General features: G+C 34.7%; 2 protein-coding genes across 8 annotated transcripts in view; one reads left to right on the forward strand and one right to left on the reverse strand.

The window, feature by feature from the left end:
* Positions 1-21,848, reverse strand: part of LOC135844958 (uncharacterized) — a 150,766-nt gene that overhangs the window by 67,965 nt on the left and 60,953 nt on the right. For 2 of the 7 annotated variants that reach the window (XM_065363388.1, XM_065363453.1), the window contains exon 3: positions 15,670-15,806. The exons of 4 other annotated variants lie outside the window; for them this stretch is intronic. Coding sequence is in view for 1 of the 3 variants with exons in the window: in XM_065363381.1 (XP_065219453.1) it covers positions 7,113-9,350 (2,238 nt within the window). In the remaining 2 variants the exon portion in view is untranslated. Of the gene's footprint in view, positions 1-6,840; positions 9,385-15,669; positions 15,807-21,848 lie in introns of those variants that run through there. One more of the 7 variants, XM_065363381.1, reaches the window with a different exon arrangement.
* Positions 13,866-15,335, forward strand: LOC135845050 (uncharacterized). The gene is made up of 2 exons (XM_065363511.1): positions 13,866-14,856; positions 15,018-15,335. The coding sequence occupies exons 1-2, from the start codon at positions 13,996-13,998 to the stop codon at positions 15,246-15,248; spliced, it is 1,092 nt and encodes a 363-aa protein (XP_065219583.1). The 5' UTR covers positions 13,866-13,995; the 3' UTR covers positions 15,249-15,335.

A 21,848-nucleotide genomic window follows, 5' to 3' on the forward strand; every position in this document is an offset into this window, starting at 1 on the left:
TTCAGAGAATGGGAAAAATTGGCCCAAATTTTGTTCGAGATGATTTTTTTTTTGGGTTGACATTCCTCTATTTTCGAACAAAAAATACGAAAAAATTTTAAATACTCAGAAATAAAAAAGGATCAATGGAAAAAATTTGAAGTTCTGTCGAAAAATAGAGAAAAATCATGACTTTTTTGTATTTTCGGTAAAAAGAAAGATTTTTGCAAAAAAGCAAACCTTGAGGGAAATTTTGCTAAAAATCCGGAATTTTCTGACAATTTATGAAAAAAGCTAGATTTTTGGAGAATATTATTGGAAAAAAGTGGCAGATTTTTTTTTCAAATGTTTCAAATTCAGAGAATGAAAATAATTGGGCCAAATTTTGTTTGAGATGATTTTTTTGGGGTTGACAATTCCTCTATTTACGAACAAAAAATACGAAAAAATTTTAAATACTCAGAAGTAAAAAAGGATCAATGGAAAAAATCTGAAGTTCTGACGAAAAATAGAAAAAAATCAAGACTTTGCATTTTCGATAAAAAGAAAGATTTTTTAAAAATTTCCATGCAAGAAAGGGAGAGGGGGCTCAAAATTCAAGAATAAAATTTTTCTACTAAAAAATGAAAAATTTTCTAAATATTACTGAAAACGAAGTAGGAAAAACCGGCATTTTTTCAAATTTTTAGCATCTAACAGATGATTGTTTTAAAAATGCAAATTTGTATTTTGAAAATATTTTCTGACTTTCAAAATTTTAGAATTTAAAATATTTTTATTTTAGGACTTCAATTTTGAAAAATAACAGAGAACATGCCCAAGTGAGGGCGAAAGCTCTTGAAAAATTATAAGTATTTCGAGAGGCAAAAGAACGATACTTTTTACGCGAGAATTTTATTTTTTTGCATTGAAATTTTAAAATTATGTAGATCGATAAGCATTTTTTTAGAAATATTTTAAATTTTAGTTAAAGAAAAGAAAACAAGCTCGAACGAAGCGAGGGTAAAAGCTGTCGAAAATTTCTGTTTCGAGAAGTAAACAAACTGCAGGTTTTTCTTTCATCACAGGCCCTTTCTATTACCAGACCTTCCAGAAAGCGTGGACCAGGGACGAACTGCCCCTCCTTGACCTTCCCCCCCATGAGATGGGCCTGAGCAAGGCTGTAAAAACGATAATATGTAATATCGATGTCGTTTTTGTTTTCGTTTTCGATTTTCTGGATTTTCAATCGATTAATTTTTGCTTTTGGTTTTGTTTTTTACTATGCATCAGTAACATTGGTTTCGATTCGGGTTTCGTTTTGTTTTTTAACGGGTGTTGAAAAATTATAAAATTTCCCTATATTTTTTCAGCCTTTTGGCAGTTTTGGAGGTCATTGAATTCGCCTATTGACTAAAATTCACAATTACAAATTTAAAATGACAACGAAATCGAAAAAAAATTACTGTTCGAATGTTTTCATAAAAATTATACTCTTAACAAAAAATTATCAAAATTCGGATTCATCTTTTTGAAAAAAAAAAAACTACTTTCTCATCACATTTTTTCAACAAAATGTTCAGAAAAAAAATTAAAATTGGAAAAGAAATTGCAGCACAAAGTATTTTTTAATTTCAGTCAAAATTTTTAAAAAAAAATAGATAAAAGAACGCATTGGTCACTTTTGCCAATTTCATCAATCAAAAATCTATTATTCAAACTCAAAAAAATGTGCATGTAAATTCAAAAATAAACTCCTCACATCGAAAAAAAAATGTTTTTTTTTTTTTTTAGTTCTGAAAACACGAAATTTCGAAAGCTTTTGCCCTCATTTTTTGATTGGGACATTTTGTTTTTTTTTTCAAACCTGAACTTTTGGGGAAAAAATCATTCAAATTCAGAAATTTTGAAGCCAAAATCGTCAACCTCCTCCTATTAAAAAAAAAAAACAACATTTGTTCTTTCAAATATAAAAATAAGGTTTTTCAAAAGCTTTTACCCTCGCTATGCTCGAGCTAATTTGTCCTTTTTCATCATCAGGAACAAAAGTTGGACCTTTCTCAAAGTCAACCCCCTCCCTCCCCCCGCAGAAATGCTCTGGCTACATCTCTGAAATCGAATACATTACACAATGGCTAATTCGAGTAAAAATAATAATCTATACGAGATACAACGACAACAATATTACATCAACACTACTGACTCAATCTCAACTTGACTTTCTCCACTTCATTCTTATCGTTTTCCAACCCCCAATTCAGAAACCTCTCAACACGTGTAGAGTTTCCCGTTCGCAAGGCATTCTTCACACCCTCCCATTCGTTGAAATTGATCAACTTGTCGGATTTATAATTTTTCGCAGCCTCCGAGCTACCAAAATACCACCCAAGAAAATACTCAAAACTATTTAGTAACAATTCAGTGCGCCAATGTAATAACGTCAATGGATCCTGAACAACGTTATTCAGGATTATTTCGAAAATATCGTCGATAATTAACGAGTTTTTCAACTCTGATAGCTTATCTTCGCCTACATCACACCAACATATAAAATCGACGAATCTTCGATCGTAGAATCTGGAAATCTGTCCACGAGCGAAATTACGATGACAATGGACCAAAAACTCTTGCTTCATTTCTTTGAAATTTTCGTTGTTGGAGGGAAATCTTCTGGAGAGATTCGCAACTTCATCGAAGCAACAATTGTCTAATTTGAAGTAAATCCAATCCAAACATTCCGGACTCGAGATCATACCCTTGATAAACTGATCAGCCTCATCAGCATGGCGGAAAGTATTGCGAATGAAGAGATGACATTGGGTTGTTTCATCATCGTCGAAAGAAGCGATATTATTTAAACTCGATATTATAATTTCTTTACACTTGTTTTCTAAACGATGCGGATTCTTCACAAACAAGTTCAAGTAATCGTTCAGCTCTGGGTACAGCCCGTTTCTCAAATAACAGATGAAATAATGATTCAGCTGGTCGATATTCGTCGCAGCACTCTCCTTGAATTTCTCAATTTCATCGTCACTTCCCAAACACACCTTCATCAGTCGCTCTAGATTTGAAGGTTTGGAACGAATCATCAATTTACGCCAATTTCTAAGCCATATTTCTTTCTTCAAAGGGTCGCTGGTGTTGGCCAGTGATTCGAATATGAACTTTAGAGGATAATGGTGCACCCGTCGTACAATGCCATCTAATTTCTCGAATAAACCAGCCACAGAAACCTTAGATTTCAAAGAGTTGGCGGCGCTAGTCCACACTTCCAGAAGTGTTGAGCTGTTATGATTCACTCTGGTGATCTCCGATTTACGAGGATTGAATACCAATTCCCATAACTGGTGAACAATCTTGACAAACATTTCACGAAGAATGTAGTTTTTCATACAAGCCCACGAATCAATCGCGTACTCGTAATATTCAGGATGTGTAACGATCTTGGAGAAAATGCAATCGCCAACGTGCGGATATATCGAGTTTTGAAGCTGATTTTCGTTCAGTTTGAGCAGCACTCGTTTCATCGAATAGAAATCATAATCTCGTATAATCCCAATAGCCTCGTATCTTTGAATATCATCATTCACCTTATCCCAAATGTATTCGATGGCAGCCCAATTTCGATTAGTCTCTAAGCTAAACAGCAGTACCTCATTTGATACACTTCCATTAACCGCAACGTTATTCAACTTATTTTTCCAACACTGCATTAATTGAGAATCGTCGAATAAGTTCGGCATGTAATGTACCCATTGCCAAGTTCGCATGATTTCATCCTCCAGACAAAACATACACGCGATCCTGAAACGTATCTTTCGATCTAGTGCTTCTTCCTTCGCCAAAAAATTTCTAACTGAGCTTCGGAAACAAATGGTGCCATCTGGATTGCATACAACATTATCGAAGCCTTTAACCAAAATATCGACGTGGTTTTCATTCGAAACATTGTATCTGGATAAATCATCTCGAATTTCAGGTGGTTCAAAAGAATATCTTCTATTATGTCTTCTCGCGAAAGTCTTGTCCCACATATTGAGCACTTTCTCTCCTGTCACTGCTGCCCTGAAATTCACCTCCCACATTTTTACCTCTTCACCAATTGTCGAGGTACGGTTATCGATTATCGCTCTGATGAGGGGTGGGATTGGGACTGAACTAATTTCTCGCCGACTTTCGGGCAATCCTTGAGGAAACGCGATCCATACAGGGTGGCCATTATGGGCCGGATTATAATACATGTTTCGCCATAACATCAATGCTTCTTTGGTCGCAACCAGTATTTGTAATGACTGCTGTTGCAAGAAACCGAAGGACCTTGATTCAGGATCCATTTCCTTATTTTTTGAAACGTACGACTACCCTTTCAATTCAGCATGCAGACGATCTATCTTCGTAGCGAGATACCCTCTCTCTGGAAATCTAAAAGTCGAAAGCTTGTCATTAGAATACCACTTTTGTTTAGCACATTTTTTCATCTCATTTAATAAGTATGCAAATATAGCATTGTGAAGGGAAGTCTATCACTACAAATTGCTACGGTTTTTCTAAGTGTGGAATGATGAGTTGTTAATTACACAAATGATTACAAAATTTGTATTCTGGCCAAAAATTCTGGAACTGGCCAATAGTGGCATTATTCAGTGGCAAAAATTCATTTTATGTGCCAATAAGGAGATTTTTTGAATTTTTTCAAAAAAACACGTAAAAAATTTGTTTTTGGCCGGAGTATTAGGTCAGGCCAATGGTGACACCAGTCCATCAGGTATCAAACATTCACCTTCAGGCCAAAATTTGAGTGACAAAAGTTCCTTTGATGTGGTGATAAGGGCATTTTTCAAATTTTTTTCAAAAAAACACGCAAAAAATTTGATTTTAAAACACGGTACCAGATCTGTCCAATGGTGGCATCAGTCGATCAGATATCAAAAATGCACATTCAGGCCGATATTGGAGTGACAAAAGTTCATTTCATGAGGTGATAGGGGCATTTTTCAAATTTTTTCAAAAAAACACGTAAAAAAAATTTGATTTTGGAACACGGCACCAGATCCGTCCAATGGTGGCATCAGTCCATCAGGTATCAAAAATGCATATTCAGGCCGATATTGAAGTGACAAAAGTTCATTTCATGAGGTGATAGGGGCATTTTTCAAATTTTTTCAAAAAAACATGTAAAAAATTTGATTTTGGAACAGGGTACCAGATCCGTCCAATGGTGGCATCAGTCAATCAGATATCAAAAATGCACATTCAGGCCAAAATTGGAGAGGAAAAAGTTCATTTGATGAGGGAATAAGGAAATTTTTCAAAATTTTTTCAAAAAAACACGTAAAAAATTTGATTTTAAAACACAGTACCAGATTAGGTCAATGGTGGCATCTGTCAATCAGGTATCAAAAATGCACATTCAGGCCAAAATTTGAGTGGAAAAAGTTCATTTGATGAGGTAGTGAAGGAATTTTTCAACTCTTCGTTTTAAAAAAACACGTAAAAAATTTTCTTTCGGACAAAAGTATCAGATCCGGTCAATGAGTTCATCAGTCCATCAGGTATCAAACATACACTTCCAAGCCGAAATTTGAGTGGAAAAAAAACCATTTGATAAGGTAATAAGGTCATTTTTCAAATTTCATTCAAAAAAACATGTAAAAAATTTGTTTTTAGACCAAAGTGCCAGATCTAGCTAATAGTGGCATTGGCCCATCAGGTATCAAACATGTACCTCCAGGCTAAAATTCAAGTTGCTCAAGTTCATTTTCATGGGTTGATGAGATTTTACAAATTTTTTCCATAAAAAAACACCGAGACTTTGATAATCTTAGCAAAAGACAAGGCTTTCTAACCGTAACACTGGAATTTCAGTGTAACCATTTAAGAAAAATAAATAAATTCTCACTTTCACATTTTTGGGCACCCCCCCCCCTCCCTCCAATGTAACCCTTACCAGGGTTCAACTGCAAATTCAACTTCATATTTGTGTTCAGCAAGTTCGATTCATATGATAACGATACCCATATTGTCGATCTACTTTCGCCCCAAAATTGGGGGAGGGGGTGCCTATGGCCCCAAAATTAGGGTTTCAGGAAGTTGGTTGGTTTTCTATAGTTTTTAGAGGCACGAATGCAAAATTTCAGAATTATATCACAGGCTGTATCGCTTTATTCTGATGGTGCTGTGACACAAGAAAACACATTTTTGAGTATTTTTTGAGTTTTTGAAGGTGACCCACCAAGAGAAAAACTTGAAAAAAAATACCAATTAGGTATAGTACCTACTCATGCTATATTTTTTAAAGAAAAAAATTTTGTATACAAGAATTAGGTTCGGAGATACGGCGGTTTTATATTTTCTTTTGTCAATATCTCCCCCCTGGAGGACCGAAAAATGTTGAAAAAATTCACGTTGATAGACTCATGTTTTCTCTATACGTATTTTTGGTGAAATCAACATTTTTTATTCAAAACTCGCAGAAATATGAACCCCCCCCAAAAAAAAACGGGTTTTCACCATTGTGGGGAAGGGGTGGGGTGGAGGAAATTTCTTTCACTTCAACATATTTTTTAAAGGCACCTAGCAATGTTTCATCAAAATTTCAAAAAATTCGAGGACAGGGGCATATTTTCACCCATTTTACCCTGGAATACCATTTTGGCAAAAGTATTTGAAAATTAAGCTTCCAAAAAAATCTCAACTTTGAACCGAGTTAATTTGACATGAAATTCATTTCAAAGCTTCATAAAAAAGACATACAATACATCAGTTTACAAAACAAGACATCGATTTTTTTCCCTCTCACTGTATTGATCTTACAGCAATAGTGAAGATCATTTTACAACACACCCTCGTAATTAAAATATAAACCAAGATAAGAAAAAGGATAGTAAGAAAGGTAGCACTATATTATCAATTATCATAATTGACAGTAACATGGCTGAAGTCTTAAAATACGAAAATATAAAATTACATTCAATAAAATTGAAATAAAAATAAAAAGAGGTGGTTTCGTTTTCGATTTTAAATTTGATTTTGTTTCCACAGCCCTAGAGAAGTAGGGTCGTAATTAATTAAATACATTTACACAATAGCTATTTCAAGTAAAAATCATAATCTACACGAGGAACAGTGACAACAATATTTCATCAGCACAACTAGCTTAATCTCGACTTAAGCTTCTGCACTTCATTCTCATCGTTTTCAAACCCCCACTTCAAAAACTTTTCTACACATTCGGAGTCTGCCGTTTGCAAGGCATTCATTACACCCTGCCATTCGTGGAACTTGGTCAACTTGACGAATTTATAATTTTTCGCAGCCTCCGAGCTACCAAAATACCACCGAAGGAAATTATCGAACGGGGTGAGTAATTGTTCAGTGGGCACATAACGTGGCCACTTCGATGCTTCTCGTAAACCATCGTAGGAGGCCATTAATCGTAATTGTTCAGTGGGCTCAAAATGTGGCCTCTTCGATGCTTCTCGTAAAAAATTATTCAGGCTTATTTCGAAAACATCGTCGACGATAATCAACGTCTTCTTGAACTTTGATAGCTTCTCTCCGCCTACACCACACCAAGATACGAACTCCGTGAAGTTTTGTTCGTGGAATCCGGAAATTTGTCCACGAGCAAAATTACGATGACAGTAGATCAAAAACTCTTCCTTCATTTCATTGAAATTTTTGTTATTGGAGGGAAATCGTCTGGAGAGATTCACAACTTTATCGAAGCAACAATCGTCTAATTTGCAGTAAATCCAACCCAAGCATTCCGGACTCGAGATCATACCTTTGATAAATTGATCAGCCTTTTCAGCATCACGAAAGGTACTGCGAATGAAGAGATGACATTGGGTTGCTTCATTTTCGTTGTAAGACGCGAGAAGATCCAAATTCGATAGTATCATTTCTCTACTCAGGTTTTCCAAACGACGTGGATTCTTCACGAAAAAGTTCAAGTAATCACTCAGATCCGAATACAGCCCTTTTTCGAAAAAATCCTTTAAATACGAGTGATTTAGCATCTTATAGATATTCGCAGCGGTACTCTGCTTGAATTTTTCAATTTCGTCATCATTTACTAAACACAACTTCATCAGTTTCTCTAGATCTGAGGGTCTGGAACGAATCATCAATCTAGGCCACTTATTAATCCATATTTTTTTCTTCGACGGGTTGCTGATGTTGGCCAGTAATTCAAACATGAACTTCAAATCGTAATGGTGCACGCCTCGTACAATGCCATCCAATCTCATGAATAAATTAGTCTCTGAAACGTTAGATTTCAAAGGGTCAGTAGCGTCAGTCCACACTGCAGCAAGTAAGGAGCTATTTTGATTCACCCTCGTGAGTTGCGATTCAGAAGGATTGAACACTAATTCCCATAACTTGTGAACGATCTTGACAAATATTTCACCAGAAATATCGTTTTTCATACAAGCCCACGAATCAATCGCGTACTTGTAATATATAGGATGTGTAACAAAGTGAGAGAAAATGCGATCGCCAAACTTTAAACATACATTTTGAAATAGCTCTTCGCTTAGATTGAGCAGCAAACGTTTCATCAAATAGAAATCATTCTCCGCTATAATCATTTCACTCGCGCTTATTTGATTAGGTTCAGTCGTTTTACCCCAAAGGTATTCGAAGGCGGCCCAATTTCGATTATTCGCCAAGTCAACCAATACCCCTGCAAGTATTGTGGGAACTCGATTACTAACCGCAACGTTATTCAAATCATTTCTCCAATACTGCATCAATAGAGAATCGTCAAATATATTTGGAATTTGATTTACCGAAGGCCAAATTTGCATGATTTGCTCCTCCACACAAAACGTACACGCGATCCTGAACCTTATCACAGGATCTAATAATTCTTCCTTCATTAGTAAATTTCCAACAGAGCGTTGGAAACAAATAGTGCCATCTGGATTGCAAACTATATTATCGAAGCCTTTTACCAAAATGTCAACGTGGTTTTTATTCGAAACAGGGCATTTGGGCAAGTCATTCGGACCTGGACGAAATAGCCGCACATACAACAACGATTCATGCCCCAAACTGACCACACATCTTCCAGTCACCGCTGCTCTGAAATTTGACTCCCACATTTTTATTTCTACGCCAATTGTCAAGATACGGTCATCGATAATCGCTTTGATTGGAGCTTTGATTGCGATATTTTCTGGGCGAATGTTAGGCAATCCTATAGGAGCTGCAATCCATACAGGGTGGCCGTCGTGGTCTGGATTATAATACTTGTCTCGCCATAACATCAGTGCATATTTGGTCGCAGCCAGCATTCGTAACGATAATGACTGCTCACCGCGTAAGAAACTGAATGGCCTCGATCGAGGTGGATTCGCTTGAAATGCTTCGTCCACTTCCATATTTTGGAATGATTATCCTGTATCTTCTGGAAATCTAAAAATCGAAAAGTTGTCGTCAGAATACCACTTGAATTTGGTATTTTTTTCTTGTCTCAAGTTATAAGTATGTAAATATGTAGCATTGTAGAGGGAATATCACTAGACTTTTACATTTGATTGTAAGAAATTGCACGGGAAAAAAGTTTGGGTATATTTTCATTACTTCAGCATAATAACTGGATCCCATTGAAAAATATGTTAAAATTTGTTTCTAGTTTCAAAACTCAGCATTTCATTATGTAAAACCTCAGCAACGAATAATAAAAGACACCACCAAGGGAAGTTTTCTCAGGTTACTTGAGGATGAGAATTGCAGTAATTGCTGGAATGAAACAGATGCCATTAATATAGCTTTTCAGAGTTTTCTAAATATATTCTTATTGCACTATGATGTCGCACCTCGGGAGTAATAAGGTCACATCTCAAAAAAAATTGATTTTCATGTTTTTGCATTTTTGGGGTTTGTATGACCCCCCTCAACCAAAAATAACACTTTGAGTTGGGTACATTATCTAGATCATGTAAAACACCCAAATGGCCTAACTCAAAATCCCAACAACATTGCAAGTTGTTTGGAGTTATAAGGTGACATCTCAAAAAACTCCACCTTTTTTGAGCAAATTTTGTACATACAAAGTGTTAACAAACAGTTTTGATTGTTTTGAATGTTTGTCAGTTAGAAATAGTCACAAGGAGTGCATTTTTTATTGGTTTGTACCAAATAGAAAAAAAATTTTAAATTGATCACTTTTCAGAAAAATGAATTTGCACATATAATGAAATTTTAGTTTTTTGAGAAAAACTCCAAAACTAAGCACTTTTAGAAAAAAACTAACGACATTATGTCGATTGAAATTTAATTCTCTACAACTTTGGTAACACGAAATTTTTTTTGGACGCTTCCTTTCGCCTCCACATAAACTTTAATGAAAGGTTATAACTAAAAATGTTTTCCAAACATTGAAATATTTCCTCTTTAAGATTTTATTTTTCAAAGTGTTCTTATGCTAAATGGAGGTAGTATGCCGGATTTTTAAAATGAGGTGCTATTCATTCCTCACAATTAATTATAAGTTGATAAAAATAATGAATCAAGTTTTTTAAAAAAAGAAAATCACTCTCCTGTAAAATTTCACTTTTTTGAGATGTGACCTTATCACTACCCAGGTGCGATATGTAAAATATTTCCAACAATCCTTCCCTATAGTGACTAAAAACTACCCATCAAAACAAGTGAACACAAAATTTGCACCCCACTTCAAAGTTAAACTGAAAAAATTGAAACAGGAGTTAGAAGTTATTCGAGAATTTGGTCAACTAATCCAATCACCATATTTGAGAGAAAAATATAAAGTTAAAAAAACTGAGTACAAAATGTTTAGTGCCCTCAGCTAAAAAACATGCAATTGATGGTAAAATCTTGGCCTCATGTACATAACTATAATAAGACAGCATGGCAAATTATAAACCATAGGGTATCAACATTCAATTGAAATTATTGCAAATAGCAATACCTCAACAAAAGAACCCTACGAAATTGCTCAACTATTCAACTCATTCTTCACAAAATTACCAGATCACCCCCAAATGTCACATGACTTAGACCCTCTCTCCCTAGTAAATCACACACTACCCTCTTTTTTTTGTGAACCCACCAATATGTATGAAGTACTCAGTACAATAAATTCCCTTAAAAATTCCACACCGAAAGATCATCTTGGTATTGATGTTAACACACTGAAAGCTCTCTGCCCCCTTCATTGCTTACCCCATGGCTACTCTTTTCAACGAATCCATTGAAAAGGGTGTTTATCCACATGAAATGAAAACTAGTGTGGTAACACCTGTCTTCAAAAATGGAGAGAAAGATAAACTGAATAATTATAGGCCAATATCAACTACCCCAGTTTTCTCTAAAGTGTTTGAAAAAATATTCCACAAAAGATTAGCAGCCTTCTTTGAACAACATAACTTACTCCACCCATCACAGTTTGGCTTTCAGAAAAATATGAATACTACTTCTGCAATCTATAAATTTGTTCATGAGGTATTGCATGGTCTCCGACAGAAGAAAAGCCTATTGGCAATTCTTTGTGACTTATCCAAGGCTTTTGATAGGGTGGACCATGAAATTCTGCTAGAAAAATTGGAGAAATATGGTGTTAGAGGAACACTATCAGATTCGGTCAAAAGCTACCTGTCTGATAGAGTCCAAATTGTGAGAATTAACAATAGCACATTTTCTGATGCAGAACCTATTACACAAGGGGTACTTCAAGGATCTATCTTAGGTCCACTGTTCTTCATTATTTATATCAATGATTTATCAACCTATTTTGGATATAGTCTTACAGAATTTGCTGATGATACAACAGCTCTACTAGAAATTAATGAAGGTGTTGACAGTGATCACATTCAGGGCATTATAAATAAGTTGATAGCTCGGTTCTCAGCAAACAAAATTATATTAAATTTAAATAAAACACATTTCTTGGGATTTGGGAAGGTACCTTTCTCTATAACTGAAAATTACATGATACTCGAATCAACTAAACTCTTAGGAGTTATAAAAGATTCTGACTTAGAATGGAATAACCAAGTTGGCCATTTAATCAAAAAACCCTCCACCTATACCTATTTAATAAAACAACTCCGAGAAATTACACACTCTCATACTTTAAAAATCGCATCCAAGAGAATCATGTAAACCAGTCTTTATTGAAAATAACATACTGCCAGCTCCATGTGAGTACATTCTTCAATTATGTATTATGGTAAAGAATGGAATAATAAATCTCAAGGTACTTTCTCATAAGTACATATGTATGAAACAAGATTTAGAAATTTTGCTATAAGTGAAAATCTAATAACAAAAATTATGCAAAATAACACTGATTTCATGGCCTCAAAAATTTATAACAAAATACCATAGGAACTAAAAAATATAGCATCCAAAAAACTTTTTAAAAATAAACTCAAATATTGGCTACAGAGATATGCGTTCTACAGTGTTGAAGAAATGTTGCAGCTAGATTAATAAGTTGTTTTCTTACTGTAATTTTTATAATCTGTTGTTTCTTTAATCTTTATTATTATTATTACTATTTTTTTTATGAAATTTCATTTTAAACTCACTATTGTTCTCACCAAAGGCGTATTTTACTGTGTTTTCATGAGCTTTATCTTATAATCTGTTCTTTTTTTGTTTTAATTTTTTTTTCTTTTTTGTGGTTTCCTGTTTTTTCCCTTTTTTTTCCTCATTTAAAACATATCTCACAAAAGAGTATTTCTGAACACTTTGTATAATTTAATTACCAATCTGTATTTTCAATTCACTCCCCCCCCCACCAGTAGTATATTATGTTAATATGTTAGAATTAATATCTAGTTTATTGACATTGTAAATACAGCTAACGCTGTCTACTGCAATAAATGATTTGATTTGAAAATCTGAAAATGGAAATCGATAAAGCGGGACGTCTATTTACAAAAAAAAGCGATGCTATTCCCTTCAAAGAAATTTTTGGCAATTCCTGTCAGTGTTGAGAAAGTGGACTTTTTGGTATTTTTCAAAAGGAAAATTGGAATTTTTGTATTTTTTTAAAGAAACCACAATTTTTAGCATGAAACGAGACTTTTTAGCCACTTTAAGAAGAATAGTGATGTATTAATATTTTTGGCAAAAATCGATACTTTGACAATCCGGCAAAAGGAAAGGTTTTCTCACCAAACACTGAAGATACAGTGTAGCCAGTTGAAAAAAATAAAAACAAGTTCACATTCACACATATTGCTTACCGTCGACATTTTCAACTTTTTCTTTGTTTTTTTCACAAGCAGGGCTAAGATTTGAATTTTAAAAATGTAAAAAAAAAAAAAAAACTTGAGCAACCAAATTTTTAAGAAAGTAACCAAAAGTTATTATTTATAGTAAGTTTAGTAACATGGGTACCTTAGAAAGTATAACCGAGTACGAGTCCTGCCAGATATATGTACTTGCTGAATTCCAGCCTCTCATGTCAATTTTGGGAGGCTCCTGCGATGACAGAAAATCATATTAAACTAATTTTAAAAATGCGCGAAAATCCTGTTTCTGTAGCTGTGAGGAGTGGGAAGGGATAGAAAAGTCAAAATAACCTCTCGAAATGCACATCTAGGCCTCAAGGGTAAGTACCCTACAGATGTACATTCTAAATATCAGCATCCCTCGCCAATTGGGGAGACTTCAGCGCTGACATTTTAAATAAAATTTCACCAAAATTTTGAGGCTCCATACTCCACATCATTTTGCGGATGCCATCACGAAAAGTTCATGTATGTACTTATAAATATCATAAAAATGTACGTATGCTTCCGGGATTTCCTTAAATTTTCAATTTGCTCAATATACAATATCGATAATAATCAGATAATTGCAACCGTTACGGACAACGGGTCAAATTTTTTGAAGGCGTTCAAGCTATTGGGAATAAAAAATGATGATAATACCGAAGTTGAAGTTTTAACTGACGATAAGGAAGACCTCGATGATGATGAACTCGCCAATCTGCATACACAACCACTTGAACCACCTCCCGAATCAGATGCCAGAGAATACGTCTTATCAATGCATGTTTCCTGTGGCAGCCATTCTTTATCGTTAATTGCAGCAGCCGATTACGTTACTATTTTGAAAGAAAAAGAGTATACTGCATTAAAACAAATGCACTATCAATTTATGTCAAAAGCAAGTGTGCTCTGGTCAGCGATGAAACGTCCCAAATCCTCCGAGGAGATAAAAGAAATTTTAAGCCGCAGTGTTGTATACCCTGTGGAGACGCGGTGGAATAGTTTATTCGATGCCATTGGAGATTTATTAAAACATCGTGATAAAGAAAAATTTCTATTGAATCAAATATTCAAAAAATTGGGAAAATGTGATCCCTTTACTGCAAACGATTACCGCTATATGCAAATCTATCGCAACGTAATGGAGCCTATTGCCAAAACGATTGATATTCTACAAGGAGAAAAAGACACACACTATGGAATTTTTTTGCCCTCCATTCACTCCATATACATCAAGTTGACAAATTTGATATGGCAGACAAATGATGCTTTGGAGAAAAAATTGGGAAATGCCGTTTTAGCGAAGTTGGATTTTCGATTCAAAAAGTTTATAGACATCGATTTGTCTCACGAAGTTGTGAGATTTGCAGTTGTGGCTACGTTATCTCATCCACAATTGAAATTAGACTGGAAAATAGCGAAAAAAAGCGACCCAGAGGAGATAACTGAATTGAATAAAGTTATGATAGCTTTGGTCAAAAATGCGATTTTGAAGCACAATTGTCACAGCCATTTAAATTCAAGCGATCAGTCATCTGCTTCAGATTCTTGTGATAAGCCCAACTTGAAGTACATGTTCATCGAAAGAAATGACAACCAGACTGCCGCTGCATCTATAGAAAAAACTATTGATACACAGGTGAATTTTTCAAATTTTTGTATTTCTCAACATTCAATCATTTCAACTGAACTGACTATGTTATTATCAAAGGTTTTTCCAATTTAGAATTATTTTAGATGTCAAAAAAGTCCCTGTGCTTGGTTGAAAATTGAAGTTTGTTGTTGGTTTTTTGGTTACAGATTACTCTATACCTGAATTCACCATCACGCGACGACCTCGAGCAATTTGTTATAATGAAGAAGCTTTTTAAAATACATAATACGGTACTCCCATCAAGTGCGCCGGTAGAAAGATTGTTTAATATGCCGTCAATAATCAGTCGAAGTCGCTTCAATCTAAACGACGAAAATTTTGAAAATGCAGTGGTGTTAAAGGTGAACCGGCAGAAGCTGTCTTTATTAGAACTTTGAAAAACTATAATTGCTCCTTTTTTCCTTTTTTTAAAATTGTTTTTCTTTCATTTTAATGTGAAAAATAAATAAAAGACCATTAACTTAGTTCAGATTTATGTTTTAACAATGTTTTTTTTTTGTATTTCTATTTTTAAACATGTTTTAAACAGGTTTTATTGATATAAAAGACAAAATTGCAATAAATTGAAAAATTTTGAAAATGATCCGTAAAATTTGATTCGTGATCCGTGATCCGGATCACTTTTTTGAGCATGATTCGTGATCCGTGATCCGGATCATTTTTTACTTGGTGATCCGTGATCCGTGATCCGGATCATTTTTTACAGCTATGATCCGTGATCCGTGATCCGGATCAATTTTTGAAAAACCGTGGCAACCCTGGTCGCAGCCAGCATTTGTAACGATAATGACTGCTCACCGCGTAAGAAACTGAATGTCCTCGATCGAGGCGGATTAGCCTGAATGTCTCCGTCCATTTCCATATTTTGCAACGATTATCCTTTTTCACTCGGCATCCAAACAAATTATCTTCGTAGCCAGGTACCCTTTGGAAATCTAAAAATTGAACGAAAAGTTGACATCAGAACACCATTTGAATTCGGCAATTTTTTTGCCTCAACTACGACTAATAAGTACGGTATGCAAATACCGCAGTAAGGAAAATGCTATTATCACTAGACATTAGACTTATTATTTGTAAGAAACTGCTACGGTTTATTTAATACAATGTAGAATTATTGTGAGTTATTATATTGTTCTGAAATCAGCATCCTTGAAAACCTACATTTCGATATACATGTCGATTTTTTGTGAAAAATTTCATCCCCCACACCTTGAATGCAGTATCATCCCCTTAGCTTCAACCAAAATGAAAAACTGATAGCATTTCTGAAATCAGCGTCCTTGAAAACCTACATTTTGATATACATGTCGATTTTTTGTGAAAAATAGACCTACTCCCCTATATGGTCTCTCCCCCCTCCCCTTGGAATCGAAAAAATTATCGCAAAGGGTTCGACGGTACAAAAAACATTGATGCAAACATCATCACCTCGGTAGTAAGAAAATGTACACTGAGGTTGATTACATTATTTCTAAAATTGATTCAACATAAGCAAGATAAGGGTCAAATTTGACCCCCTCTACTACCTCTCTCCCAGGAGGGGTGTAAAAAGTGCCTCCGAGTCTTATTCGATGGCATTTGCTTTGTAGTATTCGAAAATCGACATTAGAACCTTCTCCCGCTAAATGTATCCGGTGCACAGTTCAAAAACCCCGATTTTTGCGAGAAAATGCCGAAAAAACGTCAATTTTTAACTCCTTTGGACCCCTCTGTACACCCACAGTAGAGGTATGCGAAAGTATTGATGGTCGATTCGCATTGTAATTGACCTGTAGAATCCGAAAATGACCATAAAAATGTCGATGAAAGGTCAGCGTGTCGTCCAGGGTTAAATAACTGTAATTTTGGGGTATTTTTGAGAAAAATGCAAAAACTTCACTCCGAAAATCTCAAATTTGAGGCATGCCTCTTCCTCAGATTTTGAAAGTAATGGTATTTTCGAACTCAGCGGGGTTCAATCATATGGAATTGACACCAATATGGCCCCGTTAGCCCCATTTGGAAAAATGGGGGGTTGAACCCTCCCCTAAATCACCACCATTCCCCTCCTATGGGACTTGGCGATTGCCTCCCGGGCTTAAAAATTTTCTGTTTGGTGTCCTTGTTCATCATACCAAATTTCAAAGCTTTATCATAATTTGCCGTTTATCGCCCAAAATGTACATTTTGCCACTGAATGTAAAAAGTAAAATTTACTACTGGTATATGTACAATTTCCTGAAAATGTAAATGCAAAAGTTTTCTATTGGTTTACCATTTATTTAATGAATTTAACAACATGGTAAATCAATGGCAAATGAAAGATGTAAAATTTACCACTGGTTTATGTTTTACTATCTACAAAGTGAAACCATGTTGTAATATTTAAGCACATATGTTTTAAATTTCAGTTCTAGATAATTTATGGTATTTTATTGGGAAAAAAATTAGAAAAAGCACTCAAAAACGTAACATCACTTTGTAGAAATCTACAAAAAAAAAAAACATTATAATTACAAAATAATGTCATCCATTCAGAAAAAATACATATTTCTTGGGGACTGGTAAGATATAATATCAAATTTTTCATGAACAAATTTTTTATCAAGGTTTTCAGGTGTTTTTCTGATTTTTAGATGATATTTTTTCAAGACTCCAAGTAGGATATACTAAATTCTTGTCTTCCTACCCTATATCCCGCACAACAATTGTTGACGTTGACATTTACATCGACTACGTTTTTTACCAACATAATGATGGAAAAGTGATCAATTAACCCTTAAACACCCAAGCAAATCCTGAGATGTTATGAAAAAATGCTTTCAATTTCCTGAATAAGATCATCACAAGTATCACTTTTACTCACAGTTCACCCCCAGCCCCTTGAAGCCTCCTCGATAATGATAGACTTATTTATTTGATTATTGTCAAAAATCGAGGAAGCAAAAAACCCGATTGGGTCAATCTTGGAACTGAATGATATAGTTTCATTAGATGTAATGAATGAGTGAAAGGATAATTCCAAAGAACACCTTACCCCTTTTTGGGGGGAAACATTGATGAAAGTTGGTATAAAATACTTGGACCCATGTCCCATTTTTGGATGAACATATTGATGGTTGAGCTATCACAAAATGAAATTAAGAAAGGTGTGTAAATGGTGGACCAGAGCGATTTTTTAAAAATTTGATATGCGTGTCTCGATAAAAACCTGAAAAAACAGAGCATGAATACGCAGAGTACATAATATGGGAAATATTATCAAGTAGGCTTGAAATGACAGAAACAAGAATTGAAAGGAACACAGATGCTTTTAACAGCACATAAGTTCAGATAATCTACAATCCACCCATCAAATCTGTTTATCACTCCGTGGATATTCTTTCTCGATATTTGTCATTGTCACCAAATAGTTACATCCTACAAAGGTTAGCAGTACGATTGTTTTTCTGCAGAAATATTGAAATAGGTTTATCTACCACTTTGAAAAGCTTTACACAGTCAAATTGCAGCACTCCCTGGCATTTAATAATGTTCAAGCATTCATGAAGAAGTCACTATCCCTCCTCGATCATAGATAGTGAAGTTCTACATCATGAAAATTGCTTGAGCAGAATTCGTTGTTTCCAATCATGATATTTCATGATGTTGAACTACACTATCAATGATCGAGGAGGGATGGTGACCTCTTCATGAATGCTTCAACATTATGAAATGCCAGAGACAGCTGCAATTTGACAGTGTAAAGTTTTTCAAAGTGGTAGATAAGCCTATTTCGATACTTCTGTAGAAAAACAATTGTAGCACTAACCTTTTGCGGGATGTAACTATTTGTTGACAAATATCAAGAAAGAATATCAACTTCAGCAGGAATTTCTCAAAACATTCAAAAGTTCAGAGTTGTGGTTGAACAACAGTTGAAAGCTTTTTACTGAATCTCAAATCCCCTGAATCCTGTAGTCATAAGCTAGACACAATCTCATGATTATAAACGACGACTTCTGCTTGTGCAATTTTCATGATGTAGAACTACATTATCAATGATCGAGGAGGGATAGTGACTTCTTCATGAATGCTTGAACATTATGAAATGCCAGGGAGTGCTGCAATTTGACTGTGTAAAGCTTTTCAAAGTGGTAGATAAACATATTTCGATATTTCTGCAGAAAAACAATCGTACTGCTAACCTTTGTAGGATGTAACTATTTGGTGACAAATATTGAGAAAGAATATCCACGGAGTGATAAACAGATTTGATGGGTGGATTGTAGATTATCTGAACTTATGTGCTGTTAAAAGCATCTGTGTTCCTTTCAATTCTTGTTTCTGTCATTTCAAGCCTACTTGATAATATTTCCCATATTATGTACTCTGCGTATTCAGGCTCTGTTTTTTCAGGTTTTTATCGAGACAAGCATATCAAATTTTCAAAAAAATCACCCTGGTCCACCATTTACACACCTTTCTTAATTTCATTTTGTGAAAGCTCAACCATCAATATTTTCATCCAAAAATGGGACATGGGTCCAAGTATTTTATACCAACTTTTATCAATGTTTGCCCCCCAAAAAGGAGTGAGGTGTTCTTTGGAATTATCCTTTCACTCATTCATTACATCTAATGAAACTATATCATTCAGTTCCAAGATTGACCCAATCGGGTTTTTTGCTTCCTCGATTTTTGACAATAATCAAATAAATAAGTCTATCATTATCGAGGAGGCTTCAAGGGGCTGGGGGGTGAACTGTGAGTAAAAGTGATACTTGTGATGGTCTTATTCAGGAAATTGAAAGCATTTTTTCATAAAATCTCAGGATTTGCTTGGGTGTTTAAGGGGTTAACAAAAAAAAATTTCACCTTCCTCACTCCCAATTAATTACTATGGGGCATCTATCCCAATCACAAAAACTGGCATCTATCCCAAAATGATGGATCAGATAGCAAGGTCAATTTTCATACCAGAATCGAAACAAATTTTTGTAAATTTGCATGAGTATGTTAGTTCAAGGTATATACTTATGCGTGATTTACTTATACATGCCGTTTCGGAACACTTTTTCTGTAGCAAAAATGCGTTTCAAAAATTACATAAAAAAAATATCACCTGTTTTACCTACTTACATTAATTTTTTCATTTGCAAATCAAACCAGGTTAGCAATAACCGTCACAGATCAAAACTTTAACACAAACTGTGTTCACCTTAAGGTATAATCTGTGCTAATCAGTTTTCAGAAAGAGTTAACAGGGAGTGATTGATGACGACACTGGCATCTAACACACAACCACCCTACAACTATGTCGACCAATTTTTCAGAATTAAAATTTCTGTTTTAGTGTTTAAAAGTTTAGTAAACACTCAAAAATATGATCTTGTTCAATGAGGAAAACAAATTTTTTTAGGGCATTGATGAAATTATTCACTTTTTCACAGTTTGGAGTTGTAGATGATATGATGTTGATATTGTGGATGTATATTTTGTTGATGTCAAATTTCACATCAACATTAACATGAACATGTCGACATGAAAATGGATTAGTTCAGTATTCTTAGATAAAGTATTGCACCATCTTTGATATAAGGAATTTCTGTTCAACTTTTTGATTATACAGACTTTTTGTCTGTACTTTTTCAGAAGTGGACTTTGCATTGATGCTGTTTTCAGCATGAGCAATAGCCCCATCAGAGAAAATCATTTTTGAAAAAAAAATTTTTAATTTTTAAACTCAAATTTTATAACTTTACAAAGCAGGTGGTCGACATAAATTTTGATGTGAATTTTGACCCTGTGTTGAGTCAATTGTCGACATGAATGCAGATCAACATCAGTCGACAATTAGCTCGACACAGGGTCAAAATTCACATCAACATGTGGCATCCAAAAGTGACGAATGTGGATGGGCCCACTTTCACATCGAAATTAGCATGGTCATTGTTGTATGGGATAAACTACAAACTATCCATTTTCAGTGAAAGAATGTGCACCTCATCACCCATATCCTCATAAAAAAAAGTGAGTAAACAAAGTGTGCATTGTGCAATCTGGTATAATCTGTAAAATATCACCCCATGAAATATTTTTGCAAAAAATGAAAGAAAAAATAAATAAAAATAAAATCATCACATCTCCAAAATTTGACTAAGTCTAAATTTCCCAAACATATAAACCCATATAACACCATTTCCATCACTGAACACAGTAGCCTAGTTGTCAGTGCAGAGTGGAAATGAGTGGAAATATGGAGGTACCATGTTCAATACCACTCACCCAGGTCACAAATTTTTTTATTTTAAAATTGTTTTAGGCAGCATTTCAACATCAACTCCTGCTATTTTGTACAGGCAATGTGCATTTCAAGCCTTTTAAAACAATACGAAGGGCTAGACTTGCATTTCCAAACCAGTTGTAATTTGCATGGTATGGTATACCAGCAGTTTGAATGTTTCAATCTATGACTTGTATTCACCATAGTATATCCACCTGGTTAATTAATTATAGTTTAATCCTAATTAATTGACGTCGATTCAAGAAGGTGGGGATTTTGTGTGAACCACTGAAAGGATCGAGTCGTGAAAGGCACAATCTCATTTTGACCTTAATCGTCTTAATTAGCTTTAATAATATTAATAATGTATAAGCTCAACTTATAATTATTAAGCTTTTGCACCTCATTATGATATAGGCTTTGTTCACCTATCGTCAATTATCAACTAACTTTATGGCAGATGCGAATAGTTGCATTTTATGCTCATTTGTTGTTTCGTAATTCTAACAAAGGAGAACGACAAATGTTTCGATGCATTTTTATTAACCTTTGAACAAACATCTGTGCAGGTTAGGTATAGATAGACATGAATCCTTCACTCCAAGCTAGTTAGGTATTGAAGAAATGTCCCTCCCCCAAGTAATATCAGCATCCCTCGCTAATTTGGAGAGGCTTCAGGATTGACATTTTACAAACAATTTCACCGAAATTTTGAGGTTCCATACTCCAC

The sequence above is a fragment of the Planococcus citri genome, chromosome 1, assembly GCF_950023065.1.
Source record: "Planococcus citri chromosome 1, ihPlaCitr1.1, whole genome shotgun sequence".
In the NCBI taxonomy this organism is placed as follows: Eukaryota; Metazoa; Arthropoda; class Insecta; order Hemiptera; family Pseudococcidae; genus Planococcus; species Planococcus citri.

Coding starts and splice junctions, on each gene's coding strand:
- LOC135845050 (XM_065363511.1), top strand. CDS start 13,996: ATGCATGTTTCCTGTGGCAGCCATTCTTTATCGTTAATTGCAGCAGCC. Junction 14,857..15,017: donor AAAAAACTATTGATACACAG/GTGAATTTTTCA, acceptor TTTTGGTTACAG/ATTACTCTATACCTGAATTC.